Below are 25733 nucleotides of genomic sequence, written 5' to 3'. Positions count from 1 at the left end.
TTCCAATTAGAAGTTATGAAAAACTGGTCTGTCCTACCCTTGCAGCACAGAGATGGGGTCCCATGGACCATTGGATATTCAAGGGCCATTGAGTATTATATCATAAATTATGACTGTGTACCCATTTCTGTTTCTCCAATTACAGTACCATCTGTGGGGGAAACAAAGAAAATACTTCAGACAAAATGTATGAAGATTTTGCAGTAGAATTGTAATCTGCAAAAGATTTCAAAGTTGCTCCCCAATACCCTCACACAGGATGGGATGGCATGTCAAGTATGGTATTGCTGGATGTTCCCCTCCAAGACAAACAAATTGGAATGATCACTTCTTTGATCTGACATATAGTCTTTAAGATATTTCAATGTCTTCAGTTACAAGGAACACCCTATATATTCTTGCAGTTCACTTTCAACATTTTTACATGTTTATCATTACTTACTAATTCCTGTAACTCATCTGTCACCCATGTCTGTCCCTTTCCTGCCTTTTTCAATATCTAGTACCTTTCCTACTGCATTTACTGAGCTGCTGAACACTTCTTTTAAGACTGTGGTGACAACGACAATGCGACTGACCACCAAAAGGAAGGCTATTGCATAAAGTGTATTATCTCTTCTGTTTTATATTCTTTGAATATTGGAGTATGGATGCTCTATTGTGCAAATAGCCCTTGTATGGTGTTTTCTAAATCAGTGTATTTAGTGAGTAACACAAGTGCTTCAGTTTCTATATTGTTGCACCTGTACGTCATATGAATAGTATACATCATGTATCCACAAGTTGTGCCCCTGAGCCAAACAGTTTAATTTCTATGTGCATACTGATACATAATGCTCACCACTGTGAAGTCCATCATCCCTGTTAAAGAAGAGCCTCATACCTCACAACAGAGATCAACTCCACTGTCAGCTCCAGCCATCGATAACAGTATTCGCATGGGAATAAGGAATATAAAAATTCCACCTTTCTGGCCAACCAATGCAGAATTATGGTTAATGCAAATCATCACCATTTTTCACTTCCATGGTTTTGGAACTGGACCTTACAGTTAGTGAACAGCTGGTAGGTGTGTTTGGCAAAGAATCTTTTGCTGTTCTTCAGGATGCTATCTTGGAATATTTTCTGAAATCATGCTTACAAAAAGTTATGGAAAGTGATGCAATAACTTGTACTTTCTCCTCACAAGTGCTCTGCTCACCATGCACATTGGTGGAACAAGGCCTGCTAGCTGGAGAGTCACCAAAGCTTTTTTGGTTCCGACATTAGCTTCCACATGTTTTGACAATACTGTCAGCTTTCTCTGACCTTCCCACTGATGAACAAGCAAAAAAAGTAGACTTTGTGGTGATTAGTTATGCAGATCCAAGTTTGTGTTAAGTGAAGTATGAGATTATGATGGGCAGCCCCAAACAAGCACTGCAGCCTCACTTGTTTCAAGGGGCACTGCCTCTCCGCAAATGCGTACTCTGGTGCCGGAGCCATCAGTGAGTTGTCTCATCACTGAACTTGCCCGCCTTAATGCTTGGCTGCAGCAACATTATGATGCTATTTGCCCACCTTCTAATGACAGCTGGGTATGCAGGTGGTGCTGGCTTCATAAACGTTTTGGAAAAGTAGCTTGGCATTGCACCAAATGATGTGTGTAACCAAACTTCCTGGATGAGTGTCAGTAGGTGCACATACTCATCAAGATCAGTTAAAGCACTTGCAAGTCACACACTTGTAAGCTTTTTTTGTTCTGACATTTTCTTCCACATGTTTTGACAATACTGTCAGCTTTTTCTGACCTTCCCACAATGACAGGATCACACAGACTTTCTGTAATGGATAGGTGCACTGGAGACACTTTCCTAGTGCATTCAGGATCTGAAATTAATCCTGAGTCACATACTGTGTGCCATTACAGTGCACAACTACCTATTTCCACAGCACTTAAGGGCTCGCACATTGCTACATTTGGAACAATGTGATTGTAATCGTTTCATAGCTTCTGTTACTGCTTATAACTAGACACCAGTGCCTACAAGCTTTAATTTGTATGCTAAAGCACTGAAGATGATCATTATGTGATCAAAAATCGATTTTGCTGTTAATAAATCATCAAGATTATGGCCAATTCTGACCTTCTAATTTTATCTAAGCTTAAATTAGCTATTTCACTTATTAATGAAAGTGCTTTTATTGTGCGACAGCAATATTTTATGTTTTATTCTTTTAATGACAGTTTAGGATTTATTTAAATATTTTCAGTCTTACTATAATTTCAGTCTTTTCAGAGCTATATATTAACTGCTCTGTAATAGTCTATGAGCATGGTTATTACTGTAAATTAAATTAGCTTTTTACGAAAATACCATGTATGTTTATGCTTTGTTTCTTTTTTCAAAGTCAAAAAAATGTGTCAGGCTTGTCGAGTTTCCCGAAGTGTCGAGTTATCAAGAGTCCAGTTTTTGGGGTTCTAATGTTGATCATAAGACTCTAAAATGCTTAAAAAACTTTAAAACTTACTATTTTTCATCTAAAATTTAGAAAATTTCCCAGGGCGAGACCACCAGTGTTCCCCCCCCCCCCCCCCCCCCCCCTCCCTCCCGCCCCAATACTGTTCATTGTGTCGGTGCCACTGTGTATGACGTTACCTTACTTTTCCAGAATTCCTTGTTACCACAGTAAATCAGCATTCTCTTTTTGTCTGTGGGTCCTGATGAGTAATGTCCACCTGTGATCTGATTGGTGGACCATTTTACCTCCACAATATTTTACTTAGGATGGATCCATCACAACATTATCAACTTATAATTACATGTGCTGGGGAGGAATAGGTCCCCACTGATTTCCACATCATATTACTGCTCCTGCTAAGTCCACCTTCTGCTATGCCTTTGGGCAACAATGCGTCTGATATAACAATCCTCTTGATTTACACCAGTCATAACTACTGGAGGAACTGTCACCATCCTCCAAGATAGACCTTTACTGTCTACCATCGATAACAGTGGGAGCCACTGCTTCCACTCCATATGCCTTATCGGTCCCCAACATCGCATGTGATATAACAATCCTCTTGATTTACACCAGTCATAACTACTGGATGAACTGTTACCTTCCTCCAAGATAGACCTTTACTGTCTACCATCCATAACAGTGGGAGCCACTGCTTTCACTCCATATGCCCTATCGGTCCCAACACTGCATCTGATATAACAATCCTCTTGATTTACACCAGTCGTAGCTACTGGAGGAACTATTGCCTTCCTTCAAGACAGAGCTTCACTGACTACCATCCATAACAGAGGGAGCCACTGCTTCCGCTTTGTGTGCCTTATCGATGATTTCCAGGAGCATCTGCTTTGTACATTGTTCCACTTCATCTTAGCTTTGGCAAGAGTTGTAAGTGTCTATAATCATACTACTCTCATGTACATAGGTGGTTCTTTTCTGTTTTTATTAAGTTGTTCTTTCTGTAGGATTATATAAACAGACTAAGTTTACATAACTATCAAAACAACACTGTATGTAGAACGCAAAAAAGGGCTAAATGATGCACTGTTTATGACATTAATACATCCAAAAGATTTATACATTTTAAACTGGAAGCATAATGGACAGATAGTGACAAAAGCACAATGTTGCATGAGCAGATACTTCTTCATCTATGAAAAGAAGCCCAAATGCTTAAATTAATTGAAACTAGTCAGGAATTGATTAAGAAAGGCACCCAGATGCTGTATCAGGATAGGACAAAAACTGTGATGTCCCCCTTGACACAGAGTCAGATTCTTCGGTGACTTCTCTGATTAGAGCCAACATTTCCACCAACTCTTTCCTCTATTTTAGTATGTGTGAAACAATTGGCTTCAAAAACTGTCAAATTTTTTTCCTGCTCCACAATGTTACACACAGAAGAATTTTTGTGGGTGCCAATGTCTCAAATTACATGTGGCTCACTATTTTAATATATTAGATATTTTCTGTTCATTTATATGTGGAAGAATGCTGGACCAAAATAGGTACCATTAAATTGTCTTAAGGACTTTGAATGTGGCTCCATCATAGATCGCTATAGGTGTTTGGAACCACTTACTATTTGCAAGAAAAGTATACCTGTTGGCAATGAATAATGGTATGTTAACTGTGATGAAGTAATACTATATAGTTATTTGTCATGGACGTGTATCATATATATGAAAAACTTGTGGTGTCGATAGGTCACATCGACCACATAAAGCATGATCTTTGAACTCTAACTGCTCTGACGAGCTACCATGTTAATGTTCCAGTCAGCCTTTGTACCTTGTACAGTGTAAACGTGTATCTTTCTTTGCTCTGAAATATATGTATGTATAGACATTCATGGGAACAGTTTGTTGCATATACAGTTATTCGTATTCCCATTTCCCATATTGGTGACCCCAAAGTTTCTACATCTTCCGCGACTTCTGTGCCGGCTGTGTGAAATCAACAGTTTTACGTTCGATGCCATGGCTTCCTCACCCAACCTTTTATATGAGGATTTCTAGGCTCAGCTACAACTACCAGGCCACTCCAATCCCCTGCCAATGGTTGTTTTGCCACTAACAGATGGTGATTCATGATCTTCTATGAAGTTAACCTCCAACTCTGCAGCTCTACAATGGTCAAGTATGACACCATTACCTCAGACAATGGAATTAGGTTTCATGTTGCTGGACTGTGCATGCCAACAAGTGAAAGGTGAAGTGGACGATTTCCAGAATAGTGTAATGATCGATTGCTTGTGTAGTGTTCTAAGGTACCCAAATTCGCACATGTGCTCTGATCCTCTACGTATCGCAACGTCGGTTACAGTAGTGCCGTATGCAATGTCACCATTCGTGCAAAAAGCACACGCAGTCAACTGCTATCAAGCTATGCCAGTTTTGCCTTCCTCACAATTTAATAATGGAAATTTTTATACATCAAGTTCGCCAGGCTCAACCACCAGATCTGTCGCCCAGTTTCTTGACCACATGGGTTCGAGCACCCCCGATGGCGCTTTGCCATCCAGGAACGTTGTACCACAACAATGTGACTGCCAGCAGGTTTCAGAAGCGATTTATGGTCCTACCACAGGGTGCACAGAAGACTCCCGCTGTTGCCACACCAAGTACCAAACCACCCCCACCCCCCCCCTCACACATGGAATGCCCCAATTCCAATCGTACAGCTGCTTGCTCCTTCTGCAGTACTGTCTGCGCCTGCCGCCCCAGCCTTCTGCATCATTTCTGAGGTGGACAATTTAAGTACTGTGCCTTTAACTTACGGTCCAGCCTCACACACCACTCACCCATTTGTTCCCATGGTACCGACCATGCCTGCTGCGTCGTGCTTCTGTGACTCATCAGGGACATTGCAACCCGCCATTGTTCGGGATGTGTTTGCTAGAAATACACCCACACCAGTAGTGCCAGGTTACAGGACAGCCTATCCTACCATGGGACAGCATGCCTTTCAAGATACCCTGAAGCCACTCTCGTCCCCCCCCCCCCCCCCCCCAGCCGTCTGCCGAAGCTACCTCCTTTATACAAAGATAACACCGTCTCATGGTTCGCGCATGTGGAGCACCTTTTCAAGTTACATGAGGTGACTGATGACAACACTAAATTTCTGTGTCTCGTCACGCACCTCCATGACCACTCAGATTTAATTTGTGACCTCCTCCTTTCGCCACCACAGCCGCCAAAATACAAGTTCACCAAGAAGACAATACTGGACCGACTTGCCTGCACGCCACAGGAATTAATAATCAAGATCCCGTATGAGGAACACCTGGGGGACCGCACTCCGTCACACCACTGGCTGGCACTATGCCACCTGTTTATCAGCCGTCTGCGGGCAGAGTCAGGGCTTGTTCTGCCTCCACACCAGCTACTCCACTGGGCAGTACTCGTTTGCTCTCTCCTCTTTCTGAGCACTCAAGAATCACCCACGCACCATATGTCCCGGTTTACATTTCAGAACAGATCAACGAGGACAAACCTCCTCCACTGTCACAATCACCTCCACCACCACATCTGGTTCATCCATACTGTTGGTACTACAAGATTTTCAGGGATGAGGCCAAGAAGTGCTGCTTACCTTGCCAGCACCCAAATGCCGACTACAGGATCTAAAAGACACCGAGTCCTGTGGGGAACTTCACAGACATCCTCAAACATTGCACTCTGTCCACTCGTCCTCTTGGCTGAGCGGTTGTTTATTTGTGACCAACATTTCGTCGCAGTTAGTTTTCCTAGTCGACACAGGTGCTGAGATGTTCATCATACCCACATCACTGACTTCTCCTGTTTTTTCACTGACGAAGTTGCTCCTGTGCACTGTCAACGAATCAATATTACAAACTGTCGGCTCTGTTAAGGTTATGGTGGATCTATCCCCTTCTCTACGTTTCCTGTGGACTTTTTACATTGCCAACATTGACGAACCATTTCTCGGTATGGATTTCTTGTCCCATTACAAACTCTTCCCGAACATAGTCCAAGGTTCAGTGCCATACCAACCTTCTAACACTCAGATACCATGCTCAGGCACTTATGCTCATCATTGCCCAATCTGTCGCCGAGTTATTCATCACTACGGACGCCGGCAACATTGCAGTCAGGGCAGTATTACAGCAACGCAAAGGTAACATGGTCTCACCCCTTCATTTCTTCTCTAAAAAACTGTCTACAGCACAAAAGAAATATTCCGCTTTTGATAGAGAACTTCTGGTGATCTATGAATCCATCAAACACTTTTGTCCTGACATTGAGGGCTGTTCTTTCTTCATCCTTACTGACCACAAACTACTGATGGACGCCTTCTGCAATCCTCCTGAGGACCCTCCCCCTCGGCGTTTCTGCCACTTCAATCTGGTCTCTCAACTTATTAGGGACGTACGCTACATCAAAGGCACAGAAAACATCCCCGCTGATTTCTTTTTGTGGACCAATACTGTCCCACGCATCGTTGATTTATCCGACTTCGCCTCTCTCCAGGCCTCTGCCAAGGAATCTCAAGCTCTCCTCACAGACCCTCAGGCATCGCTTGTATTTACCAAAGCCAAGTTCCCTGGCGTTTCGGATGAAGTGTGGTGCGACTCTTCTTCTGGCACTCTTCGGCTGTTGCTTCCTCCCACATTGCGCCCACAAGTCTTTGATGTCTTGCATAACCTCGCCCACCCTGGTGTCCGCACCACCACACAACTCATCACTGAGCGTTTTATTTGGAAAAATGTTAAGCAGGACTGTCAAGCCTGGGCAAGCAACTGCATTTCCAGCCAACACAACAAAATCAGACGCCACACCTCTCCCCCCCTTGGCAAGTTTGACATTCTGCAAGGACGTTTTCGTCACATACATATTGACCTTATCAGCCCTCTGCCACCGTCAGAGGGCCACAGATATATCCTCTCCACAATCAACCACATGTCTTGTTGGGTGGAAGCTGTTTCTTTACCCAACATCACAGCAGAAACCGTGGCCAAGGGATTCATCTCATCATGGATAGCTAGCTTTGGTTGGCCATCCACCATCACCACTGACCAGGGTCGACTGTTCGAGTCTGCACTTTTCACGATTCTATGTAACTTTTGCAGAATTAAAAAAATTCATACAACAGCCTACAACCTGCAAAGCAACAGTTTAGTGGAACAATGGCATCGCACCCTTACAACAGCACTCAAGTGCCATGACTGCCTCAGACCGTGCTTCCTTGGGTATTACTCGGTCTCCATTCAACCTTTAAACCTGACTTACAGGGAACTATCATCAAATTCATTTTTGGTGAGAACCTGGTTCTACCTGGGGAACTTATCCTGCCTCAAGCACCCAGGGATTTCCCCATCTCCCCAGACTTTGTTAGTAGAATGCACACCCACTTTAGACACGCATGGCTACACTTGCCTGTCAGTCATTCTCCACTGGACACTTACGTGTCAACCGCACTCAACACATGCTCCCACATTACGCTCTGTTAGACAACCCCTGAAACCACCATACCTCGGCCCCTTTGAAGCACTCGGAGGGGTGAGATGACGTTTGACATTATGGTTAAAGATCGCCCGCAGACTGTTTTGCTACACAGGCTGAAGCCTGCTTTCGTGGAATCCAATGCCACTCCTGCCATCCGTCGGACCATCTGGACGAATTTTCCATTGCTGAGCCCGATAATGAGTTAGCTCATCCCATGGTAGGGTCTTCTCCTTCTGGTGATTCGTCACCGCAGTTCGCGGATTTCCCAAGTGTGTCGTCATCAACCCCATGTGTAGGTTTTGATGACGGTTCATCTACTGCAGAGACTTGCTCTCCAACTTCCAACTTGCGCTGCAATGCACCACCTAACCACATTGACGACGTGTCGACTGTCACTTTCGATGACCGTGTGCTCGTGCTCCTTCAGACACTGCAGACTCGACACTCAATGAGGAGCTAGATGTCAAGATAGTGCATAGCCTGTCCCTCCCCCAAGAGTGCGATCCATCAAGAGTTCATGCGTTCATCTCCTCGGATGGCTTCATCTGCATTAGGGGCAGGCACACTTGCATGCTGCACCCCTCCCCACACCTCTACTCCTGGGCCGACTGATGCAGTGTCCGCCCCTGCTGGCTGTCTGATTATAATATGGACCTGCAGCTCATCACCATGCCTTCGTGCGCCACCCTGACTGAGATGGAGCTTCCAGTCGTGCACCTGCCGCCTCGCACTACTCACTCCAACACCGATGCCCACACGACCTCCCCTCAGGCCTCACAGGCCGTACTCCATACTGCGCGGAGCGGGGAGGGGGGGAGGGGGGGGAGGGGGGGGGGAGGGCGCGGAGGCAGGGGCCGTATGGCATTGGTAGGTCACATCGACCATGTAAAGCATGATCTTTGAACTCTAACTGCTCTGACGAGCTGCCATGTTAATGTTCCAGTCAGCCTTTGTACCTCGTACAGTGTACACGTGTAGCTTTCTTTGTGCTGAAATATATGTATGTATAGACACTTATGGGAGCAGTTTGTTGCATATACAGTTATCCGTATTCCCATTTCCCATAAACTCATACAGTCACTCTAAAATTGTAATGAGTTCTGGCATCATATGTGGAGATAGTTGATGGTTGGTTAGTATCATAATATAACAAACACTGAGGATACAGGTAATTAGTTTGTAGATACATCAAATAATTCAATTACAGAAACCGGTACTACCTGCTGTAAAGTGTCCAAAAGATTCAGCTTTCTCACAGGAGGAATATTTTTATTTTCTTCATATTCTTCACAGGGAATGTACTCCATATCTGGCCAGCTTCCTTCACCCATCATTTGTCTGTCAAATTAGAATATTTATATTTTAAGAAAAAACATTTCAGAAATTTTATGATACACAAAATGAAATAGGGGTAATGCAGGAGTAGGTTTACTAATGAATAATAAAACATGAATGTGGGAAAACTATGATGGGCAGCATAGTGAATAAATTATCATAGCCATGACCTTCCACAGATGTACAAGAACACATGCTGATTAACTCCATAGACAGATGAGAATGAAAAAGGGTATGATGAGATCCAGTAAATGAGGAAAGACAGAGAATTAATTGTGCAATTCAGAAGTGGAAAAGGACAAGAAGTAAAAATGGTTGGAGAATATTGGTTTAGGAGCAAGAGCAAAGTGGTGTAAAATTTTACTAAGAACATAATTTAAATAAATCCAAACACTTGGTTTAAGAATCATGAAACAATGTTGTATACAATGAAGAATCCTGTAGATACAAAAAATGCTTCATATAAAGTATATGGTAAGATACAGATCAGGGATTTAGAAATCAGGCTTCAAATAGTAAAACTTCGAAAGGGACAGATGTGAATTCTGACCATAATTTATTGGTTCAAAATGCAGACTAAAGCTTAAGAAATCAGAGAAAGGAAGGAAAATAAGAGATGGGACCTGGATAAGTTGAAACAAGCACAGAATATTGATAGTTTGTAACAGAATATTAGACATGGTTCAGCTAAAATAGGGAAAAGGACTATAATTGAGAAAAGTAAAGGATTACTTTGGAAGATGAAGTAATGTGGCATCATTGGAAAAACTTGACAAAAAGACTAGAAAGAGCAGAAGTTCTTTGATAACTTTCAAAATATTAAATTTCATTGATGAAAGGGGTAAAAATGGAGTAAATGAAACAGAAAATTAGATTGACAGAAAGTGCAAAATGTCAGAGTAAGAGAGGCCAGAGGTGAAACACAGACCAGCAGCAGTAGCAGCAGTATATACTGATATTAAGTATTTTATCAGACTGATATTAAGTATAGCATAATTCCAAATCTTTGGAAAAAAGAGAAGCTGCTGTATGAAGATTAGAGTTATATAAAGTTTATGAGAATATTTTGAAGAAGAAGGGAAAGTAGATGAAGATCAGCTAGGTTATGAGATACTGCAATAAGAATTTGACAAACCATAGATAGACCGAAGTTGAAATGTGGTACCTGAAATAAACAACATTCCTTCATAATTATTAAGATCTTTGGGACAATCAGTCATGGGAAAAGTTTTATGTCTAATAATCAGGATATATGAAACAGGCAAAATACCATTGGACTTCAAGAAGAATGCAATAATGCCAAGACAGAAGATGCTAAGTATGTGTATTAGAGCGAACCATCAGTTTAATAAGGCCTGGTTGTAAAATGCTAACATTAATTATCTACAGAAGGATGGAATAAATGAAACAATGGAAAACCCACGATAGAATGTCACAATATTATGAAAATGGAAGTTGGCACTCAGCATATAGCAAAGATGCTGAGTCACAGATAGCACAACAAAAAGACTGTCACACACACACACACACACACACACACACACACACACACACAGAGAGAGAGAGAGAGAGAGAGAGAGAGAGAGAGAGAGAGACAGACAGAGACAGAGACAGAGACAGAGAGGGAGAGAGAGAGAGAGACAGAGAAAAAGATGCAAATGCAAAGACAACTCTCACACACATGGATACAGCCTCTGGCAGCTGAATCCAGGATGGAATAACTCTTAGAAGCTGACCTTTGGGAATATCAGATTTGATTCTGGAGAAATAAACATATAAAGGAACACTGACCCTACACTCTGTCTTGTTAAAGAAAGGCAAAGTGGATTGGAATACACTATTTGGAATTTCAAAGTTAGAAGGAATAACATACATGAAGCAAAAAGTTACCTAGAAGTGTTACAGAAACCATATTGGAGTTTTAAGGATCAAAGGATGTCAAAGGGAGGCAGTACGAGATAAGAGTGAGGCAGGTTGTAGCATACCCCAGGCCCCCCCCCCCCCCCCCCCCTCTTGCATGCGCCATGGGTCCACAATGTTATTCAATCTATATCTTGTACAAGCAGCAAGTTTTACATTATGTTACTGTGATATGGCTTCAAAATACTCACTATAGTTTTCAGTTGTGATGGAAAAAATGTTATCAGATGACTGCTGACAAAAATAAATACTAACACATTATTCTGAGGGATTTAGAGTATGAAATGAGATCCCGAGAGTGCTAAATAAGTTTTGTTTGTATGGGGCAGCAAACTAACTTGTAAAGACAAATTTTCTTCTTTTATTTTCTTGTGACAACAGTCACAAAAATGGAAAAAAAAACTTGCCTGTGATAGATTAGTGTGGAGTGGAGAACTGCATCACATCTGTATTCTCACTGCCAACTACAACAACTAAAACAAAGCTATGTACACCACTAACAATATGATTAAACATGATTAGCAGTACAGTCAAAATATCAATGGTTTTACAGCTTTGAGGTATTAATTTGAAAGAACTGTTAGTGTCAGTATTCTTTGGCATCCTTTAATTAACTGTATATACTGTAGAATCAAGTATTAAAGACTCTGAAGCCATACTCTGAAACTGGCACCTGTAATAAAAATTAAAAAGAAAAACTCTATGGAATGTAATTCTTTGACCTGTAATAACTGCAGCTGAGAAATACACTCTTTGGATCATATAGCCTACACTTTGTAGGCACATGGGAGATTCATTTATTGAGCTTTAGTGTCAAATGTCAAATTAAATAATTCTCTTTAAAAGATTTAAAAAGTAAACAAAGCTATCTTCATTAAGGTGTGGAAATGAAAATTAAAATTCTATTGCAAGAATACGGAGCACTATTTGCTAAATACTTTCAGAGGAGTATGATTTTACTGAATTTTACACCAGCAAGGAACGAAAATAGAATCCTTCTTAGATGTCAAAGTTGAAAGACAAAGGCTGTTTTTTCTAGATGAAGAATGCTTTTAGTTTGTGAAGTAGCCCCTCTTAGGTGAACACAGTTTGTCCATTTTTTCACAGAGTAGACCCCCTACCAAAGTGTGATACTAGAAAATACATCCATCGACAATTTCTGTATGGTAGTATGTAAAACTGATAGCTCAAAAAATCTGGGTGTGAATATGATAAGAAACTGAGTTGCAAATCCCAAATCACTGACCTTCCCAAATGTTTATGTTCTTTATGAAACCATTGATTTTGGTGATGAAAGCATCTAAAACTTAGCTTTCTTTCCATATTTCAAGTCATTAATGCCATACGGAATAATATGCTGAAACAATTCCACACTTAGACATCAAGTGTTGTAAGGATATCATATCCACTGAAGGCAAGTTTTTTGGTAAACTGGAAGACAGTTGTTGGGTATTGTATGTCTACAGCTACGCCAGACCTCTGCTAACCACTGTGAAATGCATTGCAGAAGGTTCCTAGAATGATATAACATTTTAGAGTTCCTTCTCATTCCAACTGTGTATGACTTGTAGTAAGAATAACTACTTAAATGCCTCTATGCATGCTATGGCTGGTATAATCTTCCATTCACTCTCTCTATGCAAGTGATCTGTAGGAGGCTGAAGAATATCACTAGTCTTCAGTTAACATTGGATTTTGAAACAATGTAAGTAGGCTTTAATGGAATAATTCATGTCTATCATCAGGCACCTGTCAATTCGTGTCTTTCATTATTTCTATGAAGATCTCTTTCAAATCAAACAAACATGTCATCGTTCAGGCCATACTTCCATGTTTAGGTTCAGATTCCCTACTATTTCTGTTTGACGTGGTTCTCACACACCTGATCAATAATCTAAAGAGAGATGCATAAATTGTATATGAACTGCCTCCTTTGTTGACAAACTCAATTTTCCCAGCAGCTTTCCAATGAACCAAAGTCCTCCACTTTCTACCTCTATGGATGAACATATGTGATCGTAGCACATCATATCCCTACAAAATGTTACAAACAGATATTTGCTCAGGTTCACAGATTCCAGTTGTGAATCATTGATATTTTAGTTAGAGCATGCTAAGTTTTGTGGATTGAGAAGTGCACAGTTTTACATAATTGAAAATTTGAAACAAGTTGACAGTATTTGCACCACTTTGAAATCTTATCAAAATCTGAAGTTTTTTTGAGATAGTTCTTTGTTATAGATAGCTGCATCTTCAGCTAAAATCTGCGGCTACTATTAATACTTACTACTACATCTACATCTACATCTACATCCACATCCATACTCTGTAAGCCACCTGACGGTGTGTGGCAGAGGCTTATGTCAATGGCTCTCTATCTAATAATACATACTGCATCCTCCCTGCCCAAAAATCCTCAATCTGGTCACAAGTTTAATTTAAAACCTCATATGACTGTGCTTTTGTTAATAAGCATTGGCACGATACTGTGGCAAACATTTTTCAGAAGTCAAGAAATGCCAACCACCTGACTTCCTTGATCCATGCCTTTCGTAATCATCATTTTCAGAATCCATACTGGAGATACCTCATAAGTTTGGAGCTCCAAAGATGTTCTCAGATTCTACAACAGATGAACATCAATGAGGCTGGACAATAGCTTTGTGGTTCTGCAGAATATTATAGTTAAAAGCATCTTAACTTGGCTACTAGTGTTGTGTGTGAGATGCAGTCAAAGGCTTTGCTGAGGTCACAGAGTGTCAGTGCCACACTCTCTCTCTCTCTTCAAAACTCTGTCAAATCATTTTTAATAAGTCCAGTGTGGCTGTCACTGTTGATCTCCCTTTGCGGAATCCGTGCTGTGTGTTTTGGAATAAGTTATTTTCCTCAAAGTAATTCAGTACCTGGCAGTGCATCACAGACTCAGTAACTTTAGCTAGTACTGGTACCACTGAGATTGGTCTGAAGCTGGACACCTCGCATGGATTCCCCTTCTTATATATTGGTACTGTGCAAGCCAGTTTAAGGAAGTCTGGGAAGACACCACAAGATAGACATTTGTTTATTGCTATGGCTAGTTGCTGAGCTAATTCTGCAATAATTTTCTTTAGCAGTGTGCGGGACATGCCATAGATGTCTACACTTTCTGAGTGTTTGTAGGAGTTTACAATTTTTATCATGTCTTCAGGATGTACTTCCTTCCAGTTTTGAATACTACAACTGTCTGCATTTCTTATGTTTGCAGTCGGATCTAGGTCAGAGTGTGGAATTTCACTCACTGGCTTTTCCACTATTCTGACAAAATATTCATTGAAGTCATCAGGGCTACATGAATTTAAGCAGTCCTCTTTCTGTTCTCATTTACAAGATTCCAGGCAGCTTTACAAGGATTTTGGGCCTCTTTAAAGTATGTATCATTATATTTCTTTTTTGCTTCCTCTACTGCCTTCCTATAAGCTTTTTTGGCTTTTAGGTAGTTGTGGTGATGTAATTCTTTAGCTGGAATGTCTAAAGCTGATTTCATCTGGTCCTTGCACATTGTTAAAACACACTTCAATTTATTGAGCTCGGGTGTGTACCATTGTTTCACATTGATAACTTTCTGCCTGCCTTGTGATTTGTCCACAGGTTTCTTCACTGGTCTTACCGGAAACATGTCATCAAATATTGCTTTTAAGGTTTGGAACAGACATAAGAAAGAATCACTGCCTACTAACTCTGCAATAGTCATGCGCATGAGTGTGAATTGGAATTGTTAGAAAAATGATTGCCAAACAACAGTGGCTATAATGGGAATAAAGACAATATTACAAAAAGAATAGATTGCTATTCACTATATAACAGAGATGTTGAGTCGCAGAAAGGCACAACAAAAAGACTACTAAACATGTACTCTTTTGGCCAGAAAGCCTTCTTCCAAAATAGACAACATATAGACAAACACATTCACACAAACACAGCTCACACACACATGACCTCTGTCTATGGCTGCCAGGGACAGTCTTCTTCCTGTGCTTGTGTACAACTCATCATCTATCTTTTTCCTGGATTTTCCATTGTTTAACTTCACGTTTTGCCATATGTGTGAGTGAGTTTATGAACTCAATGGTTATGCAGAATCTGGCTTGTTCAGTCTCCAGCTTCTATGGTGTTCTCTGAGCCTAGTACAGATTGATATCCCAGTAAGCTGATGTCTAGGAAATAAATTGTGGAAACCTCTTACCACTCCACAGAAATGAACATTATTGAGCATATCTGTGATGCCTTGCAACGTGGTGTTCAGAATAGATCTCAACCCCCTCATACTCTTATGGTTTTATGGACAGCCCTGCATGATTCATGTTGTCAATTCCCTCCAGCCCTACCACTACTCAAGGCATTAGTCAAGTCCATACAACATCATGATGCAACATTTTTGCATGCTAGTGGGGACCCTACATGTTATTAGGCAGGTTACCAGTTTCTTTGACTCTTCAGTGTAAGATTAGTTGAAGAGTCAGCATTTCATCCATCATCCATAGCACACTCTGAGCTGAGTTTTTTTTGGACATTTTACACATTTCATAAAAACAAGTTAACAAACAAACCTGTGGTGTTCACTATTAAAACTTTTGAACTGAATTACTTTTTTTTACATTTTAAATGTATTATTACTACTACTACTATTGTTAATATTACTATGATTTTCATTGTGACATTTCACAGTTCTATATTTTACTATTCTATTACATTTTATTTGGAGAAGTTTTGTGAATACTACCATGTATCCTTCAACATTCTGTCATTGACACATCTGCTAAGATGACTAAAAGTAAACAAATAAAAATTAATTATTGCATTCTGTAATGAGTAGGAGCATAATAATTCAATGACTTACGCAATAGCAAGAAATGTATTCCGAAACAGCTCATAATAAAACTGGTAAGTTAGCTTAGGATTTTCAGACCCAATTACAGTTCCTTCAGGATCATTTGGTTTGACGTGCAAAACTGATGCTCCTTTACCACATTTTTGACAAGATGGATTACCTTCATCCTATAACATTAACAATAGTGTCAGTTAACATTTTAAATAGCTTCAGTCATTGGATACACAGGCTGCACATCCCCAGAAAATTGTTATGTGTTTTGTCCTCTGATAGTATAAACATTATTATTTGTTCATAGTTATTCATCAGTCACTGATTATCTATTCAGTATAGGTTTTGATATGTGTGCAGTAAATTTTACATTAAAATTATACATTACACATGCATTTTACACTGAAAATTAAATTTTAGGTTTTGGATAATACCTTATTATAGAATTATTCTACCCCATACATAATGCTGTTGGTTACAGATTTTGTAGATACCTCTCAAGGGAGTTCATTGGTAGGTGTCTCACTGCCAGTTCATTACACAGTTTTATGCCGGTTAAATCTATTATACTTTAAATCTAACAATGGAATATTCATGATGGAATAATATTATGAAAAGGACAGATTACTACTCACCCTATGGCGGAGATGTTAAGTCACAAAATGGCTCTAAGCACTATGGGACTTAACATCTGAGGTCATCAGTCCCCTAGACTTAGAACTACTTAAACCTAACTAACCTAAGTACATCACACACAGCCATGCCTGAGGCAGGATTCAAACCTGTGACCGTAGTAGCAGTGCAGTTCCGGACTGAAGCACCTACAACTGCTCGGCCACAGTGGCCAGCTGTTAGGTCACAGACAGGCACAACAAAAAGATTACTAAACACATAAGCTTTTCTCCACAAGGCCTTCTTCTGAAGTAGTCTGAAGTAGACAACACACACACACACACACACACACACACACACACACACACATATATATATATATATATATATATATATATATATATATATATATATATATATATATATATATATATATATATATATAAAAAAATCATGCAAATGCAGCTCACATGCCCATGCTCTCTGGCTCCCAAGGCCTGACTGTGAACAACTGCGCATGTAAAGTACTGTTTGTGGGAGAATGTAGGGACAAGGTACTGAGAGAGCAGGGCAGCTACGTGCAGTCAGAAGATTAGATGGAGGATGAGGTGGGAGCGAAAAATAAGAGAAATAAAAAAGATTGTTGGTGGGCTTGTGGAATAGAAGGCTTTGGAGTGGGAACAGGGAAGGGATGGGTAGGTGAAGGACAATGACTAACAAAGATTGAGGTTCAAAATGGTTCAAATGGCTCTGAGCATTATGGGACTTAACATCTGTGGTCATCAGTCCCCTAGAACTTAGAACTACTTAAACCTAACTAACCTAAGGACATCACACACATCCATGCCCGAGGCAGGATTCGAACCTGCGACTGTAGCAGTCCCACCGTTCCGGACTGAGCGCCTGAACCGCTAGACCACCGCAGCTGGCAAAGATTGAGGTCAGGAGGATTATGGGAACATAGTATAAACTGCATGGAGAGTTGCCATTTGTGCAGTTCAGAAAAGCTGGTGTTGGTAGGAAGGCTCCAGATGGCAGATGCTGTGAAGCAGTCATTAAAATCAAGAGTACTGTGATGGACAACATGCTCAGCAGCTGGGTGGACCAACTGTTTCTTGACCACTGTTTGCCTGTGGCCATTCATGTCGACAGACAGCTTGTTGGTTGTCATGACCTCACAGAATGAAGCACAGTGGTTGCAGCTTAGCTTGTAGATCACATGACTAGTTTTACTAGTAGCCTTGCCTTTGATGGGATAGGTGATTGTGGTAGAATGACATATGGAACAGATCTAGGTCTATTACAGGGATATGAGCCACGAGGCAAGGGGCTGGCAGTGGGGGCTCTGTAGGGACGGACGAGGTTATTTTGTAGGTTGGTGGGCAGTGGAATACCACTGTGGGAGGAGTGGGGAGGGTGGTGGTTAGGACATTCCTCATCTCAGGGCATGATGAGAAGTGGTCAAAACCCTGGCTGAGATTGTGATTCAGTTGTTCCAGTCCTGGGTGGTACTGAGTCAAGAGGTATATGCTCCTCTGTGGCCAGATGGTGGTCTTTGGAAGGGGGTAGGTTTCTGGAGAGATAAGGGACAGAATGTTTGTGATTGGGAGGGTAATTACAGTCTGTGAAGGCCTCAGTGAGACCCTTGGTAGTTTTTGAGATGGACTGCTCTTTACTACAGATGTGACAGTCATGGGTGGCTACGCTGTGTGGAAGAGACTTCTTGATATGGAATGGGTAGCACCTGTGATAGTGGAGATACTGGAGGTGGTTGGTAGGTGTGATATGGACAGAGGTAGTGATGTAGCCATTTTGAGGTGTAAGTGAACATTGAGGAAGGTAGCTTGCTGGGTTGAGGAGGACCAGGTGAAGAGAATGGGGGAGAACATATTGAGGATCTGGAGGAATGTGGATAGGGTATCCTCACCCTCCTCAATTCAGATCACAAATATGTCATCAATGAATCTGTTAGTTAGTTAGTTAGTTATGTCATGTTCTGTAGATCATTTTCCTGATTATTTTATCGATATGATGTGGAACAAGTCATATTACGAGATATATATAAACCCACACATGAATAGTGCTAATATTAATATTACTGAAATTTTTAATTCTACACATGCAACTTCATTTAGAGATACATTTTTTTTTCTTTTTTACCATTTCTGAAATAGAAACTGGTTCTGAACCATGAATAAGATGATGCCATGCTGGTACCCACTACAGTGCCCCAGATGTTGTATTTGTGGGCCTTCTAGAGGAATCCTTCCTAATCACTCGAATCCCAAATCACTCACCTGGTTTAAATTCACTGATGACATATTTTTGATCTGAATTGAGGATGAGGACACCTACCCACATTCCTCCAGAACCTCAAAACCTTCTCCCCCATTCATTTCATCTGGTCCTCCACAACCCCAACAAGCCACCTTCCTCGATGTTGACCTCCACCACAAAATGGCTAGATCAGTACATCTGTCCATATCAGACCTACTGACCACTAGCAATATCTCTACTTTGACAGCTGCCACCCATTCCTTACCAAGAAGTCCCTTCCATGCAGTCTAGCGACATATAGCTGTCGCATCTGTAATGATGAGCAGTCCCTTTCAAAATATACTACGTGTCTCACCGAAGCCTTCACAGACTGTACTTATCCTCCCAATCTAGTACAGAAACAGATCTCCCATGCCTTTTCTCTCCAGACACCCAAACCCTCCCAAAGTCACACAGTATGGCCGCAGAGAAATATACCCTCATGACTCAGTACCACCCTGAACTTTGTGCAGCTGAATCATATTCTCAGCCAGGGCTTCAACAACCTCTCATCGTGCGCTGAAATGAGGAATGACCTACACACTATTCTCCCCATCCCTTCCACAGTGGTATTCCTCTGACCTCCCGACACAAACAATAACCTCGTCCACCTCTGCACAACCCGTTCCCAACCCCTTGCACCATGGCTCATCCCCCTGTAATAGACCTAGATGCAAGACCTGTGCCACACATCCTTCCACCACTATCTACTCCAGTCCAGTCTCAAGCATCACTTATCCCATCAAAGGCAGATGTACATGTGAAACCAGTCACATTATCTACAAGCTAAGCTAGCTTACAACCACTGTGTTTCATTCTATGTGGGCCTGATGACCAATAAGCTGTCTGTTCACATGAATGGCCACTGACAGTCTGCGGTCAAGATAGAGCTGGACCACCCAGCTGCTGAGCACACTGTCCATCACAATGCTATTGATTTTAAAGACTGCTTCACAGCATCTGCCATCTGGACCCTTCCTATCAACACCAGCTTTTCTGAACTGTGCAAGTGGCAACTCTCCACGCAATTTATACAACATTTCCATAATCCTCCTGGCCTCAACCTTCATTAGTTATTGTCCTCCACCTACCTGCCCCTTCCCTGTTCCCACTCCACAGCCTTCTATTCCACAAGCCCACCCACAGACTTTTTTACTTCTCTCCTTTTCCACCTCCACCCCACTCTCCATCTAATGTCCTGACCACACCTAGCTGCCCTGCCTTCTCTCTACCTCTTTCCTGTATGCTTCCACAAACAGTTCTTTACCATTCCCTATCCATAATCTGCTTTCCCTACCTCTCCCTTCCCCAGCCTTGTGTGAACTGTGTTTGCATGAGTGTGTGTGTGTGTGTGTGTGTGTGTGTGTGTGTGTGTGTGTGTGTGTTGTCTATTTGAGAAGAAGACCTTCTGGCTGGAAGCTTACATGTTTGGTAGTCTTTTTTTGTCTGTCTGCAACTCAACATCTCTACTTATGGTGAGTAGTGATCTATCCTTTTCATAATACTGTAATACTCTGAATCTATATTACTTACGTTCTTTATTCCATAATTGTGGATAGAACTTCTGCAGGGGAAAATCTCTTGCTGCTTTTACATTGAGGGGAGACTGGCTTTAATATAGAGGGAAAGTATAGTTAGTTCTTTGAAATGTGGCCAGCATAACACTGTTTGGAATGTCTGTAAATGTTTTCACTGCTTTTTCATTAGTACATGAACACTATTTGTGCACCAGAAGAGTTGCCCCATTAGCTATTTCCGTAAGTGGAGAGTGAGTGAAAGAAAGCATAATATAAACACTGAAGCTGTTCTTGAATGACCCAGTGTTTTAATTTGCATAGTAATAAGTAAATCACACATGACAGTTTAATGCACAACTGCTCTATGTGTGTACATTTCATTTCATTTGTGGATTCTAATGAATTCCTAGTAACCTGACAGAATCCACACTCGTTTGCCTTTTCACTTACTGTACGAAGAAAGAAGGATGTTTTCAGTTTTGGTTTTATTTAATACTAGTTTACTGTCACATAGCCATTGTGCAGACGTATCAACAATTGTCAGTGTTTCATTTTCCCCTTTTTCTCTATTCAGATCAGTCATTATAAGGGTTATATCATTACTGACTTGTAGGGCAAAAATCTTAGCAAATTATTCACATATATTACAAGAAGAAAAGGGGCCATAACAGGAACTTGTGACAGTCCTGAGTAACAAGGTAAAGCATTCGATCTACAATTATTTTCAATGACTTCTTCTTTTCCATCTAACAGATACACTCTGATTAATGATAGCTCATTGCCTTGGTATTATTATTTATATATTTATTCATTTCACCCTCCAAGGAGCACACAGAACCATTAATTAGCACTGGTCTTCTAAGCTTTCTTGTTCTTCTTTTCTTCCCAAAGCTTCTTCATCCTTTCACTATGGGCCTGTCTTCTTTCTAGTGTCCATGTGTTTTTCAATTTCAGATTCTTTTCCATTGTGTTTTTGGTTGTAAACTAATGAGAATTGATTTTTTGTCTGTGCGTAGTCCGTGTGGTTTCTAGCAGGTCAATACTGAGTTCCATGGGGTCATTTTGGGTTTCTGCTAGCCAGCGTGCCATGGTTTGGCGAGTTCCTTTGATGATAAGGAACATTTTCTTGGTCATTCTACAGGTGTCCATTCTTGCTAAATGTCCGTAGAATTTCAATCGTCTTTTCTGTGCAACTGACATGAAAAATTGAATCCTTGAGTACATTTCTTTAGAGCTTTTGCACACCCAGATACAATCTTGAATCTTGGCTCCAAATATTTTTCTGAGTATTTCACTGTCCACTTTCTCAATGTCCTTGATGTTGATGGTTAATGATCATGTTTCAGTTGTGTAGAGGGCTTCTGGAAGAGTGACTGTATGATAGTGGTGAAGTATGGCATGGGTGGATAGCGATTTCTTATTGTATGTGTTCCAGGTCCTTCGTATGATATTGTCACATAGAAGACGGTGTAATTAGATGAATGACGAACACTAACTTCACTCAACGAAGGTTTATTCAGCACTTGCACATATGAGAGCGCCAAGCAAACTGCCTCTGGCCAGAACACATTCAGTATATATACAATTACAGAACATTCCAGTACAATGATTCTTGACATTTGTGGATACTTGTAGAATGTACTCAAACTGAATACTGAGATTAAAATTTTACAGTTCAGGTGAGTTTTGAACTCACGACCCTCCATGCAACAGTCTAGCATCATAACCACTACATTACAGAGACTGTGCTACTCAGCTTCTTCTGCGATATTGTTCCCTCCTTAAGAGAACAGCGTCTCAGTGTTACATCCTCCTAGTTCAGGAATGAGTCATCAGTTCTGCATATTCCGACTCCCGATGACTGATGTTCACCCCTGCTGCTACATTCTTTGTCACCTTTCCGCGTTTTTCCTGTTGCTGGAGCTTTGAATTTACCCTGGGTTGCAGGATCCTTATAGGACTTCATTCGAAGGGCATGGACCATATCTCTGATCTTTCGTCACCTTGTGTCAGGGTTGAAATCTTCAACTTCGTAAGTAACATCAGACAACTGTCTTACAACCATATAAGGTCCAAAGTAGCACCTGAGGAGCTTCTCAGAGAGACCAAGCTTCCAAACAGGAGTGACGATCCAGACGAGGTCACCGGGCTGGTATACAGCAGGGCGGTGGCTTGTGGCAAACCTTCAGCAACTGTTTTCTTGAGCCTGCAGCATGTGGAGTCCAGCTTACTGCCAAGCTTCCTCAGCTCTGGTTAACACCTGACTGATGTAATTGTCATCCATGTTATCAGGATGCAACGGAAACACAGTGTCCATCATCGTAGTCACCTTATGCTCATGCACCAGGAAAAAAGGCATAAATCCTGTGGTGTCTCATTTGGCGGTGTTGTAGGCAAACGTCACAAAAGGTAGCACCTCATCCCAGTTGCTCTGCCCAACATTGACAAACACTCATAGCATGTTGGCCAAGGTCTTATTAAGGCATTCAGTAAGCCCGTTAGTTTGCGGATGGTAGGCAGTCATCATGTGATGAGTAATGTTGCACCGACGGTTTATCTCTGTCACATGATTTGATTGAAAAACTTTCAAACGATCCGTAATTAATTACCTTGGGGCACCGTGTTTTAACAGAATGTCTTCCACAGTGAATTTGGCTACCTCGAATGCTTTGGCTGTTTTCACGGCTTTTGTAACGGCATAGAGTATCAGATAATCAGTGCAAACAATAATCCATCTATTGCCACTAGCAGACATTGGAAATCATTTGAGGAGGTCAATCCCATTGTTGTTGTTGTGGTCTTCAGTCCCAAGACTTGTTTGATGCAGCTCTCCATGCTACTCTATCCTGTGCAAGCTTCTTCATCTCCCAGTACCTACTGCAACCTACATCCTTCTGAATCTGCTTAGTGTATTCATCTCTTGGTCTCCCTCTACGATTTTTACCCTCCACGCTGCCCTCCAATACTAAACTGGTGGTCCCTTGATGCCTCAGAACATGTCCTACCAACCGATCCCTTCTTCTAGTCAAGTTGTGCCACAAACTTCTCTTCTCCCCAATCCTATTCAGTACTTCCCCATTAGTTATGTGATCTACCCATCTAATCTTCAGCTTTCTTCTGTAGCACCACATTTCGAAAGCTTCTATTCTCTTCTTGTCCAAACTATTTATCGTCCATGTTTCACTTCCATACATGGCTACACTCCATACAAATACTTTTAGAAATGACTTCCTGACACTTAAACCTATACTCGATGTTAACAAATTTCTCTTCTTCAGAAATGCTTTCCTTGCCATTGCCAGTCTACATTTTATATCCTCTCTGCTTCGACCATCATCAGTTATTTTATTTCCCAAATTGCAAAACTCCTTTACTACTTTAAGTGTCTCATTTCCTAATCTAATTCCCTCAGCATCACCCAACTTAATTTGACTACATTCCATTATCCTTGTTTTGCTTTTGTTGATGTTCATCTTATATCCTCGTTTCAAGACACTATCCATTCCGTTCAACTGCTCTTCCAAGTCCTTTGCTGTCTCTGACAGAATTACAATGTCATCGGCAAACCTCAAAGTTTTTATTTCTTCTCCGTGGATTTTAATACCTACTCCAAATTTTTCTTTTGTTTCCTTCACTGCTTGCTCAATATAGAGAAAGAATAACATCGGGGAGAGGCTACAACCTTGTCTCACTCCCTTCCCAACCACTGCTTCCCTTTCATGTCCCTCGAGTCTTATAACTGCCATCTGGTTTCTGTACAAATTGTAAATAGCCTGTCACTCCCTGTATTTTACCCCTGCCACCATCAGAATTTGAAAGAGAGTATTCCAGTCAGCATTGTCAAAAGCTTTCTCTAAGTCTACAAATGCTAGAAACGTAGGTTTGCCTTTCCTAAATCTAGCTTCTAAGATAAGTCATAGGGTCAGTATTGCCTCATGTGTTCCAATATTTCTATGGAATCCAAACTGATCTTTACCGAGGTCGGCTTCTACTAGTTTTTCCATTCATCTGTAAAGAATTCACGTTAGTATTTTGCAGCCGTGACTTATTAAACTGATAGTTCAGTAATTTTCACATCTGTCAACACCTGCTTTCTTTGGGATTAGAATTATTATATTCTTCTTGAAGTCTGAGGGTATTTCACCTGTCTCATACATCTTGCTCATCAGATGGTAGAGTTTTGTCAGGACTGGCTCTACCAAGGCTGTCAGTAGTTCTAATGGAATGTTGTCTAATCCTGGAGCTTTGTTTTGACTCAGGTCTTTCAGTGCTCTGTCAAACTCTTCACGCAGTATCATATTTCCCATTTCATCTTCATCTACATCATCTTCCATTTCCATAATATTGTCCTCAAGTACATCGCCCTTGTATAGACCCTTTATATACTCCTTCCACCTTTCTGCTTTCCCTTTGTTGCTTAGAACTGGGTTTCCATCCGAGCTCTTGATATTCATACAAGTGGTTGTCTTTTCTCCAAAGGTCTCTTTAATTTTCCTGTAGGCAGTATCTATCTTACCCCTAGTGAGATAAGCCTCTACAACCTTACATCTGTCCTCCAGCCATCCCTGCTTAGCCATTTTGCACTTCCTGTCAATCTCATTTTTGAGACGTTTGTATTCCTTTTTGCCTGCTTCATTTACTGCATTTTTATATTTTCTCCTTTCAACAATTAAATTCAATATTTCTTCTGTTACCCAAGGAGTTCTACTAGCCCTTTTCTTTTTACCCACTTGATCCTCTGCTGCCTTTACTACTTCATCCCTCAAAACTACCCATTCTTCTTCTACTGTATTTCTTTCCCCCATTCCTGTCAATTGTTCCCTTATGCTCTCCCTGAAACTCTGTATAACCTCTGGTTTAGTCACTTTATCCCGGTCCCATCTCCTTAGATTCCCACCTTTTTGCAGTTTCTTCAGTTTTAATCTACAGTTCATAACCAACAGAGTGTGGTCAGAGTCCACATCTGCCCCTGGAAATGTCTTACAATTTAAAACCTGGTTCCTAAATCTCTGTCTTACCATTATATAATCTATCTGAAACCTAAGGTCAATCCCAACACGCTGGAAAGGCATTTTACTGGTGGAACTGGTACTAGTCGGCCAGGTGGTTTCTGAGGAACTGCCTTTCTCCTCTGGCACTCTCGACAGTGCGGCACATAGTGATAGACACTCCTAAATAAACCTGGCCAGAAAAATCTCTGGTGGA

The 25733-nt window shown here is 41.1% G+C and overlaps 1 protein-coding gene across 1 annotated transcript in view; it reads right to left on the bottom strand.

Annotated features, from left to right (window-relative positions):
- Positions 1-25733, bottom strand: part of LOC124792201 (ionotropic receptor 25a) — a 436300-nt gene that overhangs the window by 281047 nt on the left and 129520 nt on the right. The window contains exons 7-8 of the mRNA XM_047257921.1: positions 16102-16259; positions 9191-9308 (exon numbers count right to left, since the gene is read on the bottom strand). Coding sequence (XP_047113877.1) covers positions 9191-9308; positions 16102-16259 — 276 coding nt within the window. The remainder of the gene's footprint in view (positions 1-9190; positions 9309-16101; positions 16260-25733) is intronic.

Source organism: Schistocerca piceifrons, chromosome 1 (genome assembly GCF_021461385.2).
Source record: "Schistocerca piceifrons isolate TAMUIC-IGC-003096 chromosome 1, iqSchPice1.1, whole genome shotgun sequence".
NCBI classification, from domain to species: Eukaryota; Metazoa; Arthropoda; class Insecta; order Orthoptera; family Acrididae; genus Schistocerca; species Schistocerca piceifrons.
The sequence above is the reverse complement of the archived record's forward strand: the minus strand, read 5'-3'. Positions and strand labels throughout refer to the sequence as shown.